The 23,750-nt window shown below is 44.5% G+C and overlaps 1 protein-coding gene across 4 annotated transcripts in view; it reads right to left on the reverse strand.

The window, feature by feature from the left end:
- The window catches only part of C3H6orf118 (chromosome 3 C6orf118 homolog), a 45,416-nt gene extending 23,964 nt beyond the window's left edge, over nt 1-21,452 (reverse strand). For all 4 annotated transcript variants that reach the window (XM_073337879.1, XM_073337878.1, XM_078852216.1 and 1 more), the window contains exons 1-6: nt 21,080-21,452; nt 15,904-16,603; nt 11,913-12,035; nt 4,606-4,665; nt 2,076-2,200; nt 202-260 (exon numbers count right to left, since the gene is read on the reverse strand). In XM_073337879.1, the coding sequence (XP_073193980.1) occupies nt 202-260; nt 2,076-2,200; nt 4,606-4,665; nt 11,913-12,035; nt 15,904-16,596 (1,060 nt within the window). In that variant the 5' untranslated portion in view covers nt 16,597-16,603; nt 21,080-21,452. The remainder of the gene's footprint in view (nt 1-201; nt 261-2,075; nt 2,201-4,605; nt 4,666-11,912; nt 12,036-15,903; nt 16,604-21,079) is intronic.
- Nucleotides 21,453-23,750: the final 2,298 nt, after the last annotated feature.

A 23,750-nucleotide genomic window follows, 5' to 3' on the forward strand; every position in this document is an offset into this window, starting at 1 on the left:
AAAAGCAAGGAAAATGTTATGTTGCATTATCCCACAAGATGCTCAGCACCACTGAGATCTATTTCTTTGCTTTTCGTGAGAAGCTGTTTAGCTTTAGTGTGTTTTGATACCCTGAGTCACAATATATGCGCGTGCATGCGTGTGTGTATTTGTTTCTTGCAAAACATCAATTCTGTAAATCCACACTGTGTTGTTACTTACCAATTTTACTCTCAGGAGACTGGCTCACCCACAATTGAATTTCTAATTCATTTCTGAGTCTAGCGTGGAACAAAAGAGAACACTGTGTTAATGTGATCACTGCCATGTTTTGAGTATCACGCTGCAGATTAGACATGAGCCAAGGCAATTCAGGTAATCCTGCAGCTCTGATACATGTGAGGATTCCCACGGACATCCACAGGCCAAATTCTGAGCTCAGGTATACTTGTGTAAATGCAGAGTAATGGTTAATTCAGTGAACTGACTGGAGTTACTCTGGATTCGAGTGATGTAAATCAGAGAAGAATTTGGTCCATGATCCCTGCTCTGAGAAACTTGCAGACTCGAGGCATCATCATACTAAGCCCTTGTTTCCTGAAGGAAGTAATATTAAAATGGCAACAGAGAGAAAACAGCTTGTTTGCTAAATGGAACTACTGAAACAACTACACATCATTTAAACACATGGTAGGGTACACACATAACCCAGAAACACATGTGGAGTGCTGTCCGTGTAATCCACTGCAGACCCATGTAATGATCAGCTGATCACATACTTGCCCCCCCTCACCTGCTCTCTGCTGATTAATCCATCTCCCCTGGACTTGTTTTAAAATTGCAAGCAGCTTCAAACAAATGCCATTTTAAAAAGATATCAACCAAGAAACATTTCCTTCTTCTGCCCCTCCTCCACCAACAATTACATGAGCCCAAGCAAAATTCAGACCTACACCAGTAACACCTTTGGTCTACTTAAAAATGTTACAGCTTTAAATTCAGATTACTAGTGGCAGAAATGAAGATACCATTGGGACAGGGAAATCCCATTTCTCTTGTAACACAGACTCCCCTCTAGACCTGGAAGATCTTGTGATAATGGACTTCTACCCTCTGAGCCCAACACAGTTGGATTCATGGTAAGAAAGGCAGCTGGATTTGCTACTAGAAGAATACAGAAAATAGTAAAAATGCATTTTTCTTAAAATCTAAACATTTGTATGATATGGTGCATATACAGAATGCATGAAGTTGTGAGATGTTATAAAGGTTTTACAACACACTCCAAACACAACACACAAAACCATTCTCTGAAGTGTCCCTAGCCACTGTTTGCCAGAAGCTGGGAATGGGTGACAGGGGACAGATCACTTGATGATTACCTCTTCTGTTCATTCCCTCTGGAGCACCTGGAATTGGCCACTGTCAGGAGACAGGATACTAGGCTAGACGGACCATTGGTCTGAACCAGTATGACTGTTCTTATGAGCCATCCCAAACTGATATCAATAAAACCCTTCTCCCATACCAATCTGTCGCACAATCTGTCTCTGTAGACATCTACATGTTTAATTGTTTGGGCACTGTTTATTAGCAACATGTTTTTGCTACAGTTTCGTTTGGTGTAAACAAGGCTCTGTCACACTTCAATATCTTAATGATCATGGAATTATACAAAATAAATTTGGAAAGCGCAGTGTTAATGCTGTTATGTACACAATTTTGATCAAATAAAAATAACTACAAAATAAATTAAACAGACCTATTCAGTCATCTAATCTAGGTAGCTCATGCAAATGAGAATAAGGAAAAAAGATGAAAGGGAGCAAAAGTCAACTAGGTTAGATTGTGACTCGCTAGTTCTTGACTTTGATGGAAGGGGTGTTGGAGGCAGGAGCATGTGATTGAATTGTCTCCAATTCATGTAAATGGGTCACCAGCAAGATTTCAACAGTCCAGTATGGACTCAACAACTTGAGCGAGGAATAACTCCATTTCTTTTGCAGTAGTAATAGACTCTCATCCTCTATGAGTACTAGGCACTAGAATGGGATAACACATATGGTTTGTACATCCCTTACACTTACGGCACTTACTCTTCATTTCTCTCCCAGACACTTTTGGCTTTTTTCACAAGGGTCTGTACTTCTCGCCTGAGCTCTTCTATTTCTCGCGTCTTCAGAGTTCTTTTCTCCATACCTTTTACCTGAGCCATCAGGGTCTGTGAGATTAAATAAACAGGAGTGAAATATGAGAACGTGCACATTTATAAGGGGCATATGGAAGAAATATGCAAGAACTTGTACAATTTTTCTCCATTGGGCCGATCACAATTTTTTTTTTTTGAGGTGAAAAATCAATTCTGAGGGAAACTTCTGAATGAGGATAAGTGCTAATGCTAACACTTCCACTGATGAACCAGAAAAACTACCGCATGTTTTACAACCATCTCTATAAATGGACAATTCATTCTAATTCCACCGAGATATTGGAAAGGTAGAGTAAAGGTGGTTACCAACAGAAAGAAGACTGACAATGCTGTGTGTCTTCCCCAGCCAATTATCTCTCCATTCCTATCCATCTGAAGGCTTTGCTGCTTGTGGGATAATCACTTTCGTTGCTTCTCTCCTGTGTAATGGGCTAGTTATGCTAGAGAAAGCATACTTCCACTACTGTCAGCAGTTTCAGGTTCATCATTACTGTGATTTCAACAGATCATCATAGTAACACAGCAGCACCAGGGCCCCAGCACAGAGTGCCATTAAGAAAGGGAGGTGGTACCTAGGGTGAAATTCTCACCCCATTGAAGTAAATGGTAAACTCCCATAGGGCCAGGATTTTCACCTTGAGCCTACAACAAAAGCCTGTACTTGTGGTTGGCAGGAGACCATTGACCGAAACAATTACTTTTATATTTCACAGTAAAAGCAAAACAAAAGTATAAAATGTCACACAGTATCCTTGTGTTACAAGCTTCCTGACAGCAATATATAACAACAGCAGAAAACACTATCAATCAGAGAAAATAAAACAATTACAAAAGAGAATAAGGTGTGTCAACACAGCGACAGGGAGCGTGCTTCCCAGTGCGGGTTGACAGATGTGCCCTAGTTCTCCTTGAGTGAGAGTCCTAAAAATAGCAGTGTGGCCACCACAGCATGTGTGGCGGTTCGGGCAAGCCCTCCTGAGAACAAACGCACCAGATTACCTGACTCCCTGGGTCTGCAGGGTCAGCAAGGCCACACTGCCACTATGGCCACACAACTATGTTTAGTGGGCTAGCTCAAGTGGAGCTAGTATGGGTCTGTCTACCCACTCTGGGAAGCATGTTCCCAGCTACTATGGATCCCTACCCTTAGAGAGCCAGTTTCTGCTACCTGATTCAAAGCTACCCAGTCCCTGGCCCAAATGACTACATGCTGGTGGAGAATCAGGTGAATCACAGCACCCCCCCTCCCTGTCCTGCCTGTATTGCACCCCAGAACACTCCCAACGTTCCTTTTTCTTCCCATTATGCTAAGGGGGAGCGGGGGAAGGCAGCTGATGTAGAATGCACAGGAAGCTAACTTTACCAGCTTCATTCCAGTGGTGAGTTCCTCTGCACAGGAGGAATTCTCCTCCTGCTTTAAGGGAACAATACACCACAAAATTGCCTTAGACAGGAGTTTCTGGCTTGAAATGTTTACACAGCTCTGTGTAATTTTCAGTACAAATACCAAAGTTTAAAATTCAGATTTTGTGCTCCGCACAAAATCACTGTGCAGAACATTTCTCGGAGGAACCCTCCCCACTCTCTTAGCTTTAAACATCTGGCTGTGTGAACATATATTTATGTAACATGTCTACACATAGCTGGACATTGCAGCTTGGCACTTATTCAGAATGCTTTCTTTTCCATTTGTGAGGGTGGTATTTTGTGACGCAGATATAAGTCCACTAGGAATTGGAGTGAAACCACTAGCTCACTCGACAGAGACCAACAAAACAGATGTCAGTGGTAGGGACTAAAAGTCACTATCATTCTGTGCTTGCTTCAACCAGTGACTCAGAGATAAATAATACTGAATTTAAATTACGAATCCCCGAGCCATTCGTTCTACTTAAATTCCCCCTTCTGACCACAGAAGAAAATGGAACATATCTTAATACAGAGTGAACAGTGTGCAGATGCAGTATTCATCAATGAAGTCAAAGCCCCCAACAATACATATAGACAGACGTCATGGTTGGGTGCTTCAACATATTCAATTCATGCTGCTTCTGCCAACTCTGTTTTTATGCCTGAGATCTGCAGCCTCCTTAGCCTTTTGCTGTTGGTGCTCCTGCAGAAGTCCTCATAAGCAATGAAATAACAGGCAGGCTTTAGATCTTTGTATCAAAGATAAGTGCACATCACTTTCAGCAGTCCCAAAAGTGTCTAAATCACAGGACAAAACAATCAAGGGCTGTTCAGTTTCATGTAGCTTGTGTGTGTGTGCGCTCATGTGTGCATGTATCCGTTTGCATGTGTCCAAAGGAAGTTTTAACTCATCCATGTGGCTCCACCCACTGTTTTCTAAGCTTTGAATGCAAGTAACATTGACCTTGTGACCTCCTTCTGAGCTGCCATTGGCAAACGACTATTACCTTGTATTGTGTTGTAGGCAGAGAATCCAGAAGTATCACCATGTAGAGCTCATATTCATTCTAAACAAACAAAGAGGAACAAGGAACATTACAGAACAATTATCAACAATGTTCAGAGATTATACAAACTGGATTCACTTCAACACCAGCAACCACGTACTGTACGTGCTCTACAAGAACCTTTTCTGATAGGGCTAGGAATGAGTGTGGTCTTGATCTCACTGAAGTCATTTGAAAGAGTTGGATCATGTCATTTGTTAGTAAATATACCGATTCGTAGTGCATTCTTGCCACCCCCTCAAGCTTCCTTTAACATAGACTGTCTTTTTTCTCCAACCTGCCGCTCCTTCTCTTCTCACTGCCATTAATCCAAGATAGTACTCTGTTTCCTGCCTTTTGCCATTACCCATTGCCAACTATTGGAAGGCACTGGGGTGTGTTCACTTTCTTAACAAGTGTGAAATGTTGCCATTTCTCTCCCTCTCAAATATCAGACCGTGTGTCAACCTGGCACTGTCTAATGCCAATGGCATAACTCGACTATGTACAGAACAGAAAGAGTGAAACTCAATTTTCGTAACAGAGTTTTTAGGTTCTGTTCCATATTAGAGTCACTCTCACAAGGGTACAGCCGGAGGGACAAATAGATTTGATGTCCAGAGAGTTTTAAATGTTAACTTTCAACATGACGACAGTTCAAAAACAGAGGGGGGATAACAAACACTGACTATTGCAGCTAGGTAATAATACAGGAATCAGCATTTTTCATATGTAGATCTCTGAGAGCTTTACATGGGGAAGTATTACCATCCTAATTTTACAGAGAGAGGGAAATTAAGACACTGAAAGGTTAACCCCGAATGACAAAAGTTTTGCCGATGAAAAGTGCCGGTGTGAACAGCGCTTTGTTGGCTGAGCACTCTCCTGCCAACAAAGCTACTGACAGGTTTCAGAGTAACAGCCATGTTAGTCTGTATTCGCAAAAAGAAAAGGAGTACTTGTGGCACCTTAGAGACTAACCAATTTATTTGAGCATAAGCTTTCGTGAGCTACAGCTCACTTCATCGGATGCATACTGTGGAAAGTGTAGAAGATCTTTTTATATACACACAAAGCATGAAAATATACCTCCTCCCACCCCACTCTCCTGCTGCTAATAGCTTATCTAAAGTGATCACTCTCCTTACAATGTGTATGATAATCAAGTTGGGCCATTTCCAGCACAAATCCAGGTTTTCTCACCCCTCTCCCCCCCACACACACACAAACCCACTCTCCTGCTGGTAATAGCTTATCTAAAGTGACCACTCTCCTTACAATGTGTATGATAATCAAGGTGGGCCATTTCCAGCACAAATCCAGGGTTTAACAAGAACGTCTGGGGGAGGAGGGGGTAGGAAAAAACAAGGGGAAATAGGTTACCTTGCATAATGACTTAGCCACTCCCAGTCTCTATTCAAGCCTAAGTTAATTGTATCCAATTTGCAAATGAATTCCAATTCAACAGTTTCTCGCTGGAGTCTGGATTTGAAGTTTTTTTGTTGTGATATCACAACTTTCATGTCTGTGATCACGTGACCAGAGAGATTGAAGTGTTCTCCGACTGGTTTATGAATGTTATAATTCTTGACATCTGATTTGTGACAGTACAGTGCTAATAAATGATGGTCACATAAACACCACCCTATACCGGAAACCTACTGACCGCTATTCCTACCTACATGCCTCCAGCTTTCACCCTGACCACACCACACGATCCATCGTCTACAGCCAAGCTCTGCAATACAACCGCATTTGCTCCAACCCCTCAGACAGAGACAAACACCTACAAGAGCTCTATCAAGCATTCTTACAACAACAATACCCACCTGCGGAAGTGAAGAAACAGATTGATAAAGCCAGAAGAGTTCCCAGAAGTCACCTACTACAGGACAGGCCTAACAAAGAAAATAACAGAATGCCACTAGCCGTCACCTTCAGCCCCCAACTAAAACCCTCCAATGGATTATCAAGGATCTACAGCCTATTCTGAAGGATGACCCAACACTCTTACAAACCTTGGGAGACAGGCCAGTCCTTGCCTACAGACAGGCCCCCAACCTGAAGCAAATACTCACCAACAACCACATACCACACAACAGAACCACTAACCCAGGAACCTATCCTTGCAACAAAGCCCGTTGCCAACTGTGCCCACATATCTATTCAGGGGACACCATCACAGGGCCTAATAACATCAGCCACACTATCAGAGGCTCGTTCACCTGCATATCCACCAATGTGATATATGCCATCATGTGCCAGCAATGCCCCTCTGCCATGTACATTGGTCAAACTGGACAGTCTCTACGTAAAAGAATAAATGGACACAAATCAGATGTCAAGAATTATAACATTCAGAAACCAGTCGGAGAACACTTCAATCTCTCTGGTCACACGATCACAGACATGAAAGTTGTGATATTACAACAAAAAAACTTCAAATCCAGATTCCAGCGAGAAACTGTTGAATTGGAATTCATTTGCAAATTGGATACAATTAACTTAGGCTTGAATAGAGACTGGGAGTGGCTAAGTCATTATGCAAGGTAACCTATTTCCCCTTGTTTTTTCCTACCCCCCCCCCCCAGATGTTCTTGTTAAACCCTGGATTTGTGCTGGAAATGGCCCACCTTCATTATCATACACATTGTAAGGAGAGTGGTCACTTTAGATAAGCTATTACCAGCAGGAGAGTGGGGTGGGGGGAGGTATTTTTTCATGCTTTGTGTGTATATAAAAAGATCTGCAGTTTCCACGGTGTGCATCCGATGAAGTGAGCTGTAGCTCACGAAAGCTTATGCTCAAATAAATTGGTTAGTCTCTAAGGTGCCACAAATACTCCTTTTCTTCTAACAAAGCTACTGCCGCTTATTGGGGGTGGAAGAGTTTTGTCGGCAAAGAGGGGCTACACTGTGCACCTTCTAGCGGCATGGCTGTAGCTGAACGGCCATGTCACTATAAGGTGTATAGTGTAGACAAAGCCTTAGAAACTGGAGAACAGCAGCCGAAATGAAGATGAAAGGCAAGTATTGAAAATATAAGAAAACATGGAGTCTGTGGCATTCATAAAGTCACAGTTAAAGACCTTGTGAAACTCCGGATTTAGTACCTTTTAATGGCATGTGCTCTATGCCTATTACGGTTGAAGATTTTGCCAAGTTATGTTAAGAGACCTAGTTAATTGCTATAAACCTTCAAGTGTAACCTTTGATTTATATATTTCCAATTCGCAGTTTAAAAATGAGGGATAAAAACCAAACTGAATTTTTTAAGGCTTGAGCCTGCAGGGTAGTTATAGATAATTGAATTTAGTGGAGATTTGTGAATAGCACATTAAGTGATAAAATTAAAAACTTTATTTAATATAAAATACTTAAGAAAACAGGCATTACAATATAACCATACACTGCATTTATACTTATATTTTAAGGTGGAATGAGGCATTTTTAAAGGTGATTAGTCCCTAAATGAAGAAAGTGTGTATAATCCTTTTTCTATCAGTTCCTTGATGATGGATGGGCATACCTAAGCTAAAAGTAGCAGGCTACCCTTTTTATAATCAATTATAACACCCCTTAAATAATTAAAATTAAATTTACCTTTTACCATTCCTATATTTCCGCTACCATGATTAAATATATTTTTTACTTTTTCATTGGCTATTTAACATTAAATATTATTTTAATTAGCATTTGTGTAAATACCATACCACTAACTATTAATATAGAGAACATTTTCCAAAACATTAACCATTTATTTAAAACACTTGTAAAAACTGGTTAAGATCAAACCATGTTTACAATGACCGCCCTGCAGCTTAAGTGGGGAGGTAAGGTGACCATTTTAGCTGGGACAGTACCTTTTTTAAGCACTGTCCTCACTGTCCTAACTTTTTTTTGGCAAAAGTGGGCTTTTGTCCCATTTGCTCTTGCCAACTTGATCAGTTGGCAAGAGCAAACGGGACTGTCAAGGTTCCTCCCCCACTCTGAACTCTAGGGTACAGATGTGGGGACCTGCATGAAAACCCTCCTAAGCTTATCTTTACCAGCTTAGGTCAAAACTTCCCCAAGGTACAAAATATTCCACCTGTTGTCCTTGAATTGGCCGCTACCACCACCAAACTAATACTGGTTACTGGGGAAGAGCTGTTTGGATGCGTCTTTCCCCCCAAAATACTTCCCAAAACCTTGCACCCCAGTTCCTGGACAAGGTTTGGTAAAAAGCCTCACCAATTTGCCTAGGTGACTACAGACCCAGACCCTTGGATCTTAAGAACCTGAACAATCCTCCCAACACTTGCACCCCCCCTTTCCTGGGAAATGTTGGATAAAAAGCCTCACCAATTTGCATAGGTGACCACAGACCCAAACCCTTGGATTTGAGAACAATGAAGTAAATTGTTTAATAAAAATAGAAGTAAATAGAAATAAAGAAATCCCCCCTGTAAAATCAGGATGGTAGATATCTTACAGGGTAATTAGATTCAAAAACATAGAGAACCCCTCTAGGCAAAACCTTAAGTTACAAAAAAGGTACACAGACAGAAATAGTTATTCTATTCAGCACAATTCTTTTCTCAGCCATTTAAAGAAATCATAATCTAACGTATACCTAGCTAGATTACTTACTAAAAGTTCTAAGACTCCATTCCTGGTCTGTCCCCGGCAAAGACAGAATATAGACAGACACACAGACCCTTTGTTTCTCTCCCTCCTCCCAGCTTTTGAAAGTATCTTGTCTCCTCATTGGTCATTTTGGTCAGGTGCCAGCGAGGTTACCTTTAGCTTCTTAACCCTTTACAGGTGAGAGGAGCTTTCCCCTGGCCAGGAGGGATTTCAAAGGGGTTTACCCTTCCCTTTATATTTATGACAGGGACAAATGCCCACTTTTGTCAAAAAAGCGGTGTGCGGAGGAATGTGCGGGGTGGGGGAGCAGCAGTGGTAGCCCATGCAGGGGGAGGCAGGGCTCGGGTGAGAGACTCAGGCCAGCCCTGCGGGGGAGGGGGTGGCTCAGACTAGCCCCACACGATGTCCCATTTTCCCTTTGGGAAATATGGTCACCCTTGAGGGGGAGGGTATTGTCTGGCTTGCCGGGGGAGGGGGAATAGAGTTTTACAGGCAGGAAATAAAAGAGGGGCTCAGAAGCTGCCGCAAAAGTGGGCGTGGGAAGGGTTTTGGAACTGTGTAATGTATACTGGCAGGGGCAAGAAGTGATGATACATTTCTGAAGGTCAATGACTTATCGGGGCGGCTGGGGTGAATCTGTTATTCAGGTGGTGAGCCTGAGGTCTGCCCCATGGAGGCTTTGAGGGCATACGACTGGAGAGGGATGGGCCTCTCTTTATGCATGGTGACGGGAGTCCCCTCACAACGTACCAGTTCGTTACAGTGTTGAGACAGGGACTGACAAGGCTGGCGCTGCCAGCCCAGGAATTTGATTCCCACTCGTTCAGGATTGGGGTGGCACCAGCAGCAGCACAGCTAGGTATGGGGGCAGAGGCAATCGAGGCAATCGGACATTGGCATTCAGAAGCCTACAGGATGTATGTGAGACCCCAGGGGGTGAGTCAGTGTTAATTTATTGTATTTTCATTCCAGAGGAATGGATGACCAGCCATACAGATGGTGGTGTGGCTCTAAGGGCACAGTATTGGGGTTTTTTTGAGCGCATAGGTGAGCGGCCAAGTTGCCTGAGAATTCGCAGCTGTGAGGGCTTGTCAGCGGTCACCAGATATAATTGTGGTGCACCAGGGGGGAAAACAATTTGGGAATGTGTGAAGGGAACTTTTTCCAGGAGTAAAAATTGTGTGGTTAGACTTGCTTCAATGCAGAATCTGGCAGGGAGCTGTGAAGCCCCCCAAGGTGGACAAGGTAAGGAGGTATGGGAACAGGGAGTTGGCCAAATTCCTTGGAGCCATAGAAGGGTCGGTAATTTTGCATTCTGGCCTAGCATATGGGGAACCAGAGTTATTTCAGGAGGATGAGGTTTACCTGTCAGACTTGGGCACAGACACGTTTTTGGCTGATATAACAGGGGCATTAAGGAATGTCTGGGAACCTGACTGGATGGTAATTACTGGCACCTCCTTGTGGCGGATGTCCAGTGCAGGGGAGGGATACAGTGATCAGATAAATGGCTTGGTAAAGGTCTTAAAAAGGAGGTGGTTGTTAAAGCAGCAGAAGTGGGGGAGGGGATTCTGGGCTCCTATGACTGGCATGGCAGGAAGCCGACCCCTCTTTCTTATCGTCCACCTTCACCCTTGTTCAAGGGGTGGGGGAATGGTAAGGTCCCAGCAATGAGTTGGCTGGGGGATCTGGATGGAAAAAAGGGTGGGACGGGCGCTGGCAGAAGCTCCTGGGTAGATACTGAATGATCATGGAGGTTCCTGCACTGTACACTTTTATCTGCCAGGTAGTCCCAGACATCCAATAATAAAGTTTCAGCCTGATTAAAACCATATCAAGTGTCTCCTGTCCTTCTTTCGGTATAGCCAGATAACATGACCTGGGGTTATGCCCTAACTTGTTTCCAGCTTGCTTCTGAATTGTTGTACTTAACTTTCCTTATATTTCACCAGGCCTCACTTGGCTATTGTCAAACCTTGTTGAGCATACTTACATTTCAACATATTTTTATATCAATATAAGCAAACATTATCTTTATAGGCTACGCAAGACCCCACACCTCCCACTGTGTGCATGTTCACAGCCCAGGAACTGCTGCCATCTCCTTCGTGGATCTGTGGAAGACCCTCTCGCTATTAGCACAGCGATACCTGGAGATGGTAGGGAAGCAGAGAAAGCTTTTTGTCACCTCAGATTGCTGGGCAGGCAGACTGACTTTTTCTCCAGTTGCTCTCTCTCTCAGCACTTCTCTGCTCTTGTATGTTTAGCAAAATAGAGCAAAGGAGCCAGGAGAGAGCACAAACTAAGAAAGAATCATCCAACCTTCGTGGGGGCATAACAATTACATACAAATTAGGAGATTCTTTGAGCATATCAGGAGCACAGGAAGGCTTCACAGGTGTGTCTGATTTTAATGTGTGGCCAAGAGATCAGGGAGGAATAAAAGGAAAGTAAAAATGTCACTTCATTTACAGTAGCTAGGAAGGGATGGACATCTTGGTTCCATAGAGTAGTGTTAGCTGATTCCATGACATTTTGTGAACAGTCCCTAGAGTTCATAGGGCACAACACTGATAATACAAAACAGGAGATAGAGAACCTTTAGATCACAATGTGCTAAGCCTGACTGGTATCTCTTACCTTAACTTCCTTCAGAATATCACCAAATATTAAAGAGCTGTTGCAAATATCTTCAAACACATCCCCAAAGACCTGCAGCCGTTTGAAATGGGGACGGTTACAATCACAGATCCTCTGGAGCTCCTGGAGTAAAAATCAGAATTAACAGCTGCATGCAGGTGTGTGTCGGATGCATCATCCCCACTCGGCTCTAGAGGGTACAGACAGCACAGACTCAGGGATATGCTTTAAACCAGTGATTCTCAAACAGCAGTCCTTCAACCGTCTGTGGATCTGTGGAGCCCGTCCTGATGGTGTACGAAATTAAATATGGCAACCAAGCAATGGAAGATTAAAGAATTAGGAGGAGATCACTCAAGAAAAGATTTTCTCTCACTCATAACACAGTTCACAGGATGAAAAATACATTTGGAGAACCCTGCTCAGCAGTAAGAAGAAAGGCTCAGATTGGAAATGAAAAGTAAGTGTTGTTTATAATAGCCAAGAGAAAAGAAAGAGAAGCCCTAGGAAGAGTGTTATAGGCAGCAATTAGTATATTAGACCTGAATATATTGTTAAGTATCATTGCTTAGACATTTAAGGCCAATTCCTCAGCCGTTATTAATCGGTATAATGCCACAGGCTTCCACGGATCTATGCCTGTTTACAACAGATGAGAATGTTGCCCTTAGAATCCATCATCTCATTCCTTAAAGAAAACTGTTATGAAATCTTGGACAAGGTATGCAACATTTATAACCTCACGGTTAGGGCTCTACCAAATTCACGGCCATGAAAAATGCATCACGGACCATGAAATCTGGTCTCCCCACCCATGAAATCTGGTCTTGTGTGCGCTTTTACCCTATACTATACAGATTTCACGAGAAAGATTTCAAATTGGGGGTCCTGACCCAAAAGGGATTTGCAGGGGGGTCACAAGGTTATTTTAGGGGGGTTGCCATAAGGCCACCCTTACTTCTGCGCTGCCTTCAGAGCTGGCTGGGTTGGAGAGCGGCAGCTGCTGGCCGGGAGCCCAGCTCTGAAGGCAGAGTCGCCTCCAGCAGCAGCGCAGAAGTAAGGCTGGCCTGGTATGGTGATGCCACCCTAACTTCTGCACTGCTGCCTGCAGAGCTGGGCGGCCGGAGAGTGGCGGCTGCTGACTGAGGGCCCAGCTCTGCAGGCAGCAGTGCAGAAGTTAGGGTGGCAACACCATACCAGGCCAGCCTTACTTCTGCGCTGCTGCCGGTGGCGGCTCTGCATTTAAGGCTGGGATTTAAGGCCAGCAGCTGCTGCTCTCCAGGCACCCAGCTCTGATGGCAGTGCGGTCACAGCAGTAGCGCAGTAGCGAGGGTAGCAGTACCGCATCCCCTCTACAATAACTTTGCACCCCCCCGACACACACACGCGCACACACACACACACACACACCTCCTTTTTTGCTCAGGACCCCCTACAATTACAATACTGTGAAATTTCAGATTTAAATAGCTGAAATCATGAAATTTACAATTTTTAAAATCCTATGACCATTAAATTGACCGAAATGGACTGTGAATTTGGTAGGGCCCTACTCATGGTGTTGTGACTGTTCATATAGACATCTCTTCTGACTACAAAATCTTAGGCATTAGAGACAGAAGAGATATGTTAAGTCATCGGCTCCATCCCCATCCACTGCAACATTTGCTCTATAGTGCTTCTAGTCTAGTCTTCTAGTGCTCTGTTCATCTCCAATATCATACTTGCTTCAGGGAGATGTCCTTATTCAGGTGATGAGCCATGGCACAGTTTCACTTTGTGAACATTCCTATCTCCCAACAGAGGCAGAAAGGGAAATGTGCAGATCCAATCAAAGGCCAAAGTTTGCCATTGCTGCTGGCTAACAGCTTTCACTGTAGTAGACTTTCACAAAGTCACAAAAAAACGTGATGGACTCAAACTTGTCTTGGGGAAAATGTTCTCTGTATTTTTGTAGAGAAATGTCAATGTTTTTGCAGCAAATCAGTTGTGGGTTATTTTTTTTTATTAAGGCTAAACTGCTCTTTTATTCGAATAGCAAGATGCCATTTTCCTGCTTATGATAATGAACAGCACACACTCCCTTCATTTCAAATTGTGGCAAACCTCGCTCCTCTGATTCTAATTCACATCGATGTACCTTCTCTAGCTCATTCTACTGACAGCGTGATCATCTTTTCTTCCCAGTGAAGAAAAGTCTCTCTTGATTCATTATTGCCTTATAACTGTGTCCCTCGGATGAAGAATTAGTAAGTGCAAGGTTGGCCTATAAATTCTTGGTTTTCCTGGGAATTTTTAATGCAATGGCAACTCTACAAAGAGGCAGTTCCTGGGAGGTCTCTCTCAGGTATGTATTTATTCCTTTGCCTACTCTTCTCCTGTTCTCTTTGATGCACCCTGGGACCAAGTGGAGAGATATTCCTCTAGGGATACCTATTGCAGTTGGAAGTTACCAACTTCTTATCCAGTTCTCTCAGCATGGCAGCTTGTATCTAAGAGGAGCCAAAGGTCTGGTGGTGGTTATCCTTCCTCAAGCATTCAGCCCTCTTACCAGAGATGTACACTTTGTCCTAGTGCAGCTGCTGCAGTAGGTTGGAGGCATCCAGGAAGTGGGAGCACACCTTTCCTTAGCTGTTCGTTACCCATTTCATTGCCAACATCTGGTTTGCCCAGTGCTCTCACTGAGGGGGGCTGCTGCCTCTTTCAAGCCTGGACTATCAGTCTCCCTCTCTGGCGAGCAGCCATCACTACTCACTGGCCTGTTAAGCTGAACTCCCTGTCTGCAAATACCACTGATCACCAACCCGCTGCACTCTTATAAAATAGCTAGTGTGTAAATTGGGTGGGGGGAGCTTTGCCTCTTGCACAGCCACAGGATAACATTTCAAAAATCTTGTATGCTGCAGTCAGACAGATTTCTATTTCTGCCATCAGTACTCTTAGCTCTCTAGTTATCTCCCTGCCTACTGCATCATTCCCAAGGCTTCTGAATACCACGGTGACATAGGCAGACAAAGCTGACAGAGAGGACAATGAGGAGCCAATGTATCAATGGCCAGGGACAACTAAGCTATCTAAAGTCACCCTGGCCCACCAGTAGAGTGGTCCATCAGCAAAATGGCATCCTTCCTTCGAGACCTCTGAAACCTGGTGGGTTCCAAAAATACAGAACAATTAGTGTTGGTGACTTGAATGCTGCAGTGCAAGCAGGGATTCTACGGTGCACCAGAGAACCTCTGCTAGTACCTTCTTCATCTCATTCTGACATTCACATCCAAGCAGGACACCCTTAATCAAGGCCAGTTTTAGAGTGGGAAACCACTTGCACTGAAGGGTGGTTGCGAAAAGCTTGGCTATATCACCTCCTAAACTCTCTCTTGATTCAAGCTGAATAGAGTGCCCAGCTGCAGTCATCCAGTATGCAAAGCCCAAAGCCTCATCCCAAATCAAACCATGGTTAGTGATCACAGGTAGCCTGTATTCTTAAACTTAACAGCAGGAACTGAAGAGCAAGATCAGGATCAGCCAATACCCTGTGCTTCTGAGAAAGACCCCATGCTGTGTATGTCGGTGGGACCAATACTGACAAACTGTCAGCCTGTGCTATGACTCTTCCTTGACCTAGAACAAATTTGTACCCACCCTCACACCCCTGCCCACCATGGAAAGGGTCAAGGGACACAAGGCCTTGTAAAAATGATTCTCTCACATGCCCAGACTGAAATACATTTCCCTGCTCACAGCAATGTTAATCAGCTGTTCGGTGACCCAGCAACTGCAGTTGGGTGCCCAAATGAGAACCTAACAAATCTTTTCTGTCTCTAACTACTACTAAATGAATCTCTTACTGTAACTCCTTGGCTACGAGTGGGGCTCTCTCATAGCAATGATCAGATTTATCATTTCTTACCCTGTCCAGTTTAGAAGGTTTGTAGGATCTGGGGGGAGGATGTGTTGTGTTTGTAATAATTATTGACGTGCTTTTCCTTACCTGAGCCAACTTCCTTTCATGCCGCTCTGATGCTTTGCTCCCAGTGGTGTCATTCTCTAGCAGATCACGCTTGACAATAAAATCCCTCTGAAAATGTAAAAACTTGTTAAACTGATCAGTTTTAGTCACTCCAGCCAAATATGAAGGCATAAACTGGTACTCATCCTTAGCAACTTCAGCAGCAGCACGTCGGCTGTTCTTAGCTGGCTTGTACTTCAACACCTTCATCTCTGGCACATCTAACTCTTCTCTTTTAAGTGGCTTATTGAGTCTGTCAGTTTCTTCCTCTATTTTCTTTTTAAGCTCTTTCAACTGCCTTTCCAAAGGAGTAGAAGTTAATGGGCCATTCACTGGGCGATAAACACTGGCCATGAGTGCCTGAGAGTGTTTGTAGATAGGAGATGCAGATTTGGCACGTACTGGAACCAGTGTGGTGCTGGGGGTGAAAGTATTTTTCATCTTCTTGGCTGTCTCATCGCATATATTTTGAGCTGGGAATTGCTTTCTTTCTGTCATGAAACGTGTTGGTTTCTTGGCGCTGTCCCAGTATCCCGGTTTTATATTCTCTTGCGGCTTATAAAGCTTGTTATGGTTTAAGTGTCCTGAGGTGTAAAGTTGAACATCAGCTCTGTGGGCCTTTTCCAAGCCATCTAAAAGATGAGTCAAGCTCCTCTCTTGCTTGCTTTCTGCCATGGTAAAACTGATGATTATATCACAGAAAACAACAACAAAAAGTAGGAAAGTTTTAGTTGAAAAAAAATTCAACATTTGCCTCACCTCTTCTAGCTTCATAATAGAATATTTTAAGTGAAATTAGTGGTTGGATTCTCAGCCCTGGATAGCCAAGCCCATGAAGTATCAAACCAAACAGCACAGAAAGCAGTCATGTCAAATTCAACATGCCTTCCCTACAATGTGCCCCATTCAGCATGTCCCAACCTTGAACTGGGAGTACCACCTGTAGGGCTAAAAGTCTGCATCCATTCTCCATGCCCAGTATATTGCTGATCTCATCTCTACAACCATACCCGTAGGTGCCAGTTGTGATGGGAATTTTTGTAGGACCCATGAATGACATTAGACTCTACAATGAGATAGACTGCAAACAGGGTGATCTGTGGAAAATTATAAGAAAGAATTCCAAGAGTTGCCAAAAATATTAGTGACATGGAAAATTATGAGGGGAATTTCCTGATTTTTTGCAGGGAGGAATTGAGGTTTTTTAAAAAATAATTTTGTAACACATCTGATTGTCACTCACATTCTGTTTCAAAGTTATGTCTTAAATCAGATCACTGTGGTGTTGTGGTCCCTTTGAAATCACTCAGGAAAATGCCATTTCTGCAAAGCATCTGACAGAGGATGTCTGTGTAGTTTCATCAGGACGCAATGTGGGAGAGCTGTGCATAAAGCCGTCATCCTACACCTATTTATGTCTTTGCTTAACTTTAAACACAAGAGTAGTCCCACTGATTTCAATGAGATTACTCATGTGCTTAAAGTTAACCATGTGTATGTATAAAAGCTTGCAGGATCAGGACCTTAGTACTAGACCTAGTGTGTGATTCAATTTACAGTAGCTCAACAACCAAGTATAACTAAGGTGCTTAAGTTTAAACTCAGTTGTGGCAAAAAGAAGTTTGTCTAATACAGTTTGGGCAGCCAATTTAGACGTGTTAGAAGAGAAGTATTTTGCACATACAACATGGTTTTTGAGTATAGCTCTAACCTAGTTTGACTCCATGCACACCTGCCAGTTATCACAGCTTTTGCGTCACTACATGTAGGTTGGTATTTACCCAACAAATCTGTTGGACAAACCAGGCTTTGCAGAAGTATGTGCTGAGCCTCCAAGAGTCAGGGGTTCTGTTGCAGCTCCTCAGCAACTCACTCCCACTGGCACATGTGCAGTGGCTTGTAGTGAGGAGCTAAAAAATAATTTAAAAAAAAATCTACATGCAGGTCCTTCCCCGCCCTTGCTATGTAAGAACGGTGGCTGAGAAACTGCAAAAAACAAACCCTAATCAACCAGCTTAGTTTGATAGAAAATCACACTTTGGCCCCCGTCTTTACTGGCCGTAGGACAAAATCATATTTAAACATGGTTCAATCACTGCTCCATCTAACATAATGCAACATGACAGATCGGTATTGTCTGTGGCCACCCCATGTTTGGGGCTGTGTCAGACCAAAGGTCCATCTAGCCCAGGATCCTGTCGTCCAACGTGGCCAGTGCCAGGTGCCCCAGAGGGAATGAACAGAAGAGGTGATCACCAAGTGATCCATCCCGTCGCTCATTCGCAGCTTCAGGCAAACAGAGGAGCCTGGTCTGACTCTCTTTCTTGGCCACCCAGAAGCTGGGGCTATGTGCTGGCCTGGGGGTGTAAGGAAAGAAAAGGGGTTGTTACGGCAGCCCAGGGGCCTCTCTGCATTCCCCTACCCGCAGTGCAGCTACCGCTCTGGCAACTCCCAGGTATTCCTAGTGCAGTGGAGGCTGCCGTTGTGGGAGTGACAAGGCTGGGCTCTTCAGAATATTTAGTGGTTTGAGCCAAAACGTTCCCAAGGAGAGACATGAGAGGAGGGAACTGGTGATTTTTAACACTCGGAGCTTGTCTTCAAGAACAATTATTGCAGTTGTTCATGGCAAGCAGGGGCGTGAGTGTGCGCTACACTAGCCTGCTGGGGTCTCACTGTCCCTCAGCATCCTGCTGCTGGGTGTTAGCAGCTTGGCAGAGCGCTCTGAGCTCGTCCTTTTTGAAATGGGACTAGCTCAAAGCGCATCATCAAAAAATGGTGGCTGCCCATTAGCAGAGTGCTGAGGGACAGTCAGACCCCAGCAGGCTAGTGCAGAGTAGATTGACACCCCAGCTTGCCACAAACTCATTGTTCCTGTGGACAAGCCCTTAGCTAAATCTCAATAGACGATCACCAGACACAGAAAAGGCACTTTTGTAGCATGAAGGGATCTCCCTGTCCTGAATGTCAAACAATGGAGGTGCTAATGCTTCTTAGAGAAAAGGTCCCAAAAATCCATTATAATGGAAAGTGTTAGGAAACATAAATGTAGGGGCTTGCGACGACCTCACCCTATCATTAAAGAAGAACAAGCAACAGTGTAAATGAATGTGTTTTATAATATTCTGCAGTATTTGTTCAACGTATTACATTTTACAACAGTACATTCTAATACAATACTACATTATAGCTATAGACGGCAGAGCTTGGGGGCTTTCCTGTGTAAAACTCGAAGTGAGCTGTAGCTCACGAAAGCTTATGCTCAAATAAATTGGTTAGTCTCTAAGGTGCCACAAGTACTCCTTTTCTTTTTGCGAATACAGACTAACACGGCTGTTACTCTGAAACCTTCCTTGACAAGGTTACTTATGCCTGTTCCCAGCCTGCTCTTGAGAGCTGCTGAGTGCTCTCAACCCCCACGTGCTGCTCAGAGCCTTGTTGGATCATGCTCTGATACGGTAAGCTCACTAGGCTAGAGAACTTGAGTTCAATTCTGGCCCTATTTATGCCGGTGTAAACAGAATTATTGGAGTCTTTGGAGTTACTCCGTATTTATCTCAGTGTAGCTAGGAGCAGATTGGGACCCTGCATCTGCCGTTATGCTTTACGTAGCACTGACCACACGCTTGGTACTGAATAATGAATGGTAGTAGTCCTGCTCTGCTTCTTGGGCTTGAGTCAACTGAAAGCACAGTTCATTTTCAGACACGCCAAACCCGCAAAGAAAACGCAGACATTGGGCTTGTTTTTGGCTTAATTGGCTTGTGAGTTGCTTGTTGGCTAGTTTTTGGCCTGTAGCTTCTTGCTTGTGTTTTTTTATCGGCCTCCCGCAAGCAGGGGCAAGATGGGGAGAGAGTCAGGGGTGCACAGCAGGCCCACCACAGTCCCAGACTGCATGCCGGGGGCAGGGCCGGATTAATGCAGGGGCTTTAGGGGTTGCAGCCCAGGGTCTTGGGCCAAGGGGAGGCCTGCGGGATGGATGGGGCCTGTTGCTTCTTTTCATCCAGCCCGTGGCAAGTTTCCACGCTGAGGGCCGGTCACGGGTCCCCGAGCCTCGCACACTCAGCCCCGGCCCCACCCCCACCCCCACGGGGCTGGAGCCGCGAGTGCTGGCATGCCCCTCTTGCCTAGAGGCCGCAGGAGTTCAGGGGCAAGGGCAGGGGAGGGGACGCACACACACACTCAGCGCTGCTGCCACGCACAGTGACGCACACACATGCTATAGCGGGACTGGAGCCAAAATCACCCAATTCAAGCTTTCATTCTGATTGGCCGGGAGCCAATCAAAAAACAAGAAACTACAAGCTACTGTAAAAGCCCTGACAGCCAAAGAGCTAGCCAACACGCAACGCACGAGCCAATTCAGCCTAAAACAAGCCCAATTTCTGCTTAGTTTCCATGGATTTGACAACTCTTGGGGATCCTGCCTTAGCCCCGCTGTGCCACTGACCAGGAGCTGCCCAAGATAAGCGCCTTCTGGCTGGAGCCTGCACCCCCTCCTGCACCCCAACCCCCTGCCCCAGCCCAGAGCCCCCTCCTACACCCAAACTCCCTCCCAGACCCCGCACCTCCACCTGCACCCCAACCCCCGTCCCAACCCTGAGCCCCTTCCTGCACCCAAACTCCCACCCAGAGCCCACACCCCGAACCTCCTGCTGCAACCCAACCCCATCCCATCCCTGGCCCCACCCCAGAGCCCACCACCCAGCTGGAACTGCACCCCCTCCCAGACCCCTGCCCCAGCCCTGAGCCCACTCCCACACTTCAAACCCTCAGGGGCCCCATAAAATCGGATAGCCCTGGGCCCACAGGAGAGTTAATCTGGCTCTGGCCAGTGTGATCTAGTCACATAGAGTATTGGGTTTCTCAGGGGTTGGCTTGTTTTGAAATGGGATTAGCTTGATTTTTGGCTTATTGTGAAAGTCGGGGTGCTTATTGACCGCGTGAAAGTCGGCAACTGTGTTCATTTTCTGTAGCGCCCTTTCACTGCACCTTCTAGTAGTAACTCGCTCGCTCTGCACAGCCCGGCCCACAGCCTCCAGGACCCACCCATGCAGTGCGTTGCTTTCTAAAAACGACGGACTCTAAACCACTGTCCCACAGAACCCAGCCCCGGGGGAAGCATTGCAGCAGAGGCCCGAATGGCGGAACGGTAACTTACGTCAAGGCTCCGCTGTCTGCTCTCACCGGCTCCACTGTGTCTCCAGCATAACGGCTCCCCTTCGGCCGGGATGCTGTTACCGGGAAACCAGAGAAACATTCTGCATTCTCGCTCCTGCTGCTGCTGAGCGACCGTGCACGCTGCTGCGAAAGGAACCTCCGAAGGCCAGGGTATTTCCCAGTGGAGTCGAGCAAGCTTGTGGGATCAAAACCGCCTCCCTGGTGGGAATTCTTTTTCTCCTCAAGGTTGACAACTGGTATTTTAAATTCCAACCTGATTGTTTTGTTTTTGTTTGGAATACTGATCTGTTAAAACACACTGGACAGTTGGACACACTCCCAGGAGCTATTCTGCATCCCAAGGAGCGACAGCCTGTTCTTCTTTGTATATTGAATGCACATAACACCTTGTGCAAAGTTGAAAGCCTATTTCTCCCTGCTGTCAGAGTTCAATATTTGCAAACAGATAACACCCCGGAAAATTACACTCTCAATAATTTAAACTCTTCGGATCAAAGACTGTCTTTGTTTTTGAACCTGATACGGCACCTAGCAGATCATAAATAATCATTAAATAATAACTTAGTGCTCATGTAATTGTGGGCTATTAGGCCTGGCTTGAGCCAGGCACTGTGTGGGCAGATGCATTGCAAACTCTTATGTAATATGACTCAATGACAGCACAGTGCAAGTTAATTTTTAGCACAGTGATACACTGTGTCAGAGATACACTGGTAACATAACAGGGGTTTATATTTACAGAGGCGTGGAGCAGAGCAAGGGCCCTGGTCCCATGGTATACTTCCTTGATAAGTTTAACCATTGTGATGCCATTATATCTAACACCCACCTTCAGCATACTCTATGCGCATGATACCACATAACAGAGGTTAATATCTGCTGATTTGTGAAGGTGTGCTTCCATGGTGGGATCATTCCAACCACATTTCTAAACACTTCATTAATATATAATTATTAAGCTTTCCATCTAAGACACTCCAATACTATAGTGCTGGAGGTCATGAATTCTAAATAGATCAATAAATAACTAGACTAGTAGTATTTAACTGCTATAAAAGTATCACTTATTACTAAACAATAAGGAGTACGGTGGCACCTTAAAGACTAACAGTTTTATTTGAGCATAAGCTTTCGTGGGTAAAAACCTCACTTCTTCAGTGGGGTTTTTACCCATGAAAGCTTATGCTCAAATAAATCTGTTAGTCTTTAAGGTGCCACCAGTCTCCTTGTTGTTTTTGTGGATACAGACTAACACGGCTACCCCCGATACTTGTCACTTATTACTGATCATCTTACTACTACAATACAAAAGGCATCATGATTATAAAGTATTTATTTTACAGAATACTTCTGGAAGGCACAACAATGAATTATGAACACAGTGAGCACCACAACACAGAATTTAAAGAGATACAGGCCGCCAACAAATATTACAATATAAGAATATGAACAGGGAAGAACTGAGAATGGGCCCAGTGCTGTGAAGATGAATGCGCAGAACCCTTGCAGAATCAGGCATAGTTTTTGGGGAAGGAGCTGAGGCGAAGGGTGAAATCTTAGTCCTAAAAACTGCTTGACCTCAATTGGCCAGGATTTCACCCTAAACGTTTTAGAAGTCATTTGAAAGTACATGTACAGAAATAATATATTACATAGCAGAAAAGAATCTATAGAGAGAGTTTGTTACACCAAAAAAGAGGCAAAAAATAGAAAATGGATGGAATCAGGAAGAGGAAACACACAAAAAGAACTGAATGGAAAAGAAGTGTGCAGTGGCTAGCAAACAAAATGTTTGGATTTAGGTATGAAGTTTGGAAAACATGGAAACAAGATGGGCCAAGCAAAAGTGTGGAATCAAAATTGTGAACTCCATGTAAATTTGACTCAGTAGTCAGGTAAGCTGATGCAGCAGTGAGAGAACAGATGAAACAGGATGGGCTGTGGAATCCATTCCACGTAAGGCAAGAGTGACCACCTCTAGGACACCCATCTTTGAACCTCAGGTTTCCCATATCAGTTATAGTTGCTTGAACATCTGTGTGTGCTCCTGGCAAGGGTGATGTCGAAATAATGTTAATACCTGTGTATTAATCCTCAGAGGGTGCTCAGAAGCCTGAGCAAAGTCCCAGTCTGATCCAAGCGCTCATGCTGTTAACATAAGCATTGTGCTGCCTTCTCCTGACAAACCAGGTGACTGAAAGCTCACTGAACACTGCACCCAGCACTGATTTTTTCTCTCTACCTCAGAGAACAGGCATATGGTGGTTCTCATGGCCAATACCGTTTCTACAATTTGGCACACAGCAGTCCAGATGCCCTTCCAAGGCATTGTAGTATTTACACACATGGGATCCGTGAGGCAATTGGATCTGCTAATAGTTTGGAATAAACCTGAAACTGTCCGTCTGTGCCCAGAATTGATGTCTCCCAGCTGGCAATGCTGTACATGGCCACAGAGCCAGCTAAAGCAACATCATTTTTTAAATCATGCTCAACTTAGGCACCGACCAACTTCAAAACCTCCAATATCCTTCGGCTGATTCCCTATTCCTCAAACTATGTTTGTTTAAAGAGTAAAGCAGCTGAAGCAGTCTTTTCAGAATGACTGTTAGTGCCACAAGGCTTTTGTTTGCGGCAAACACCACATTGGG

This window comes from Lepidochelys kempii, chromosome 3, assembly GCF_965140285.1.
Source record: "Lepidochelys kempii isolate rLepKem1 chromosome 3, rLepKem1.hap1, whole genome shotgun sequence".
In the NCBI taxonomy this organism is placed as follows: domain Eukaryota; kingdom Metazoa; phylum Chordata; order Testudines; family Cheloniidae; genus Lepidochelys; species Lepidochelys kempii.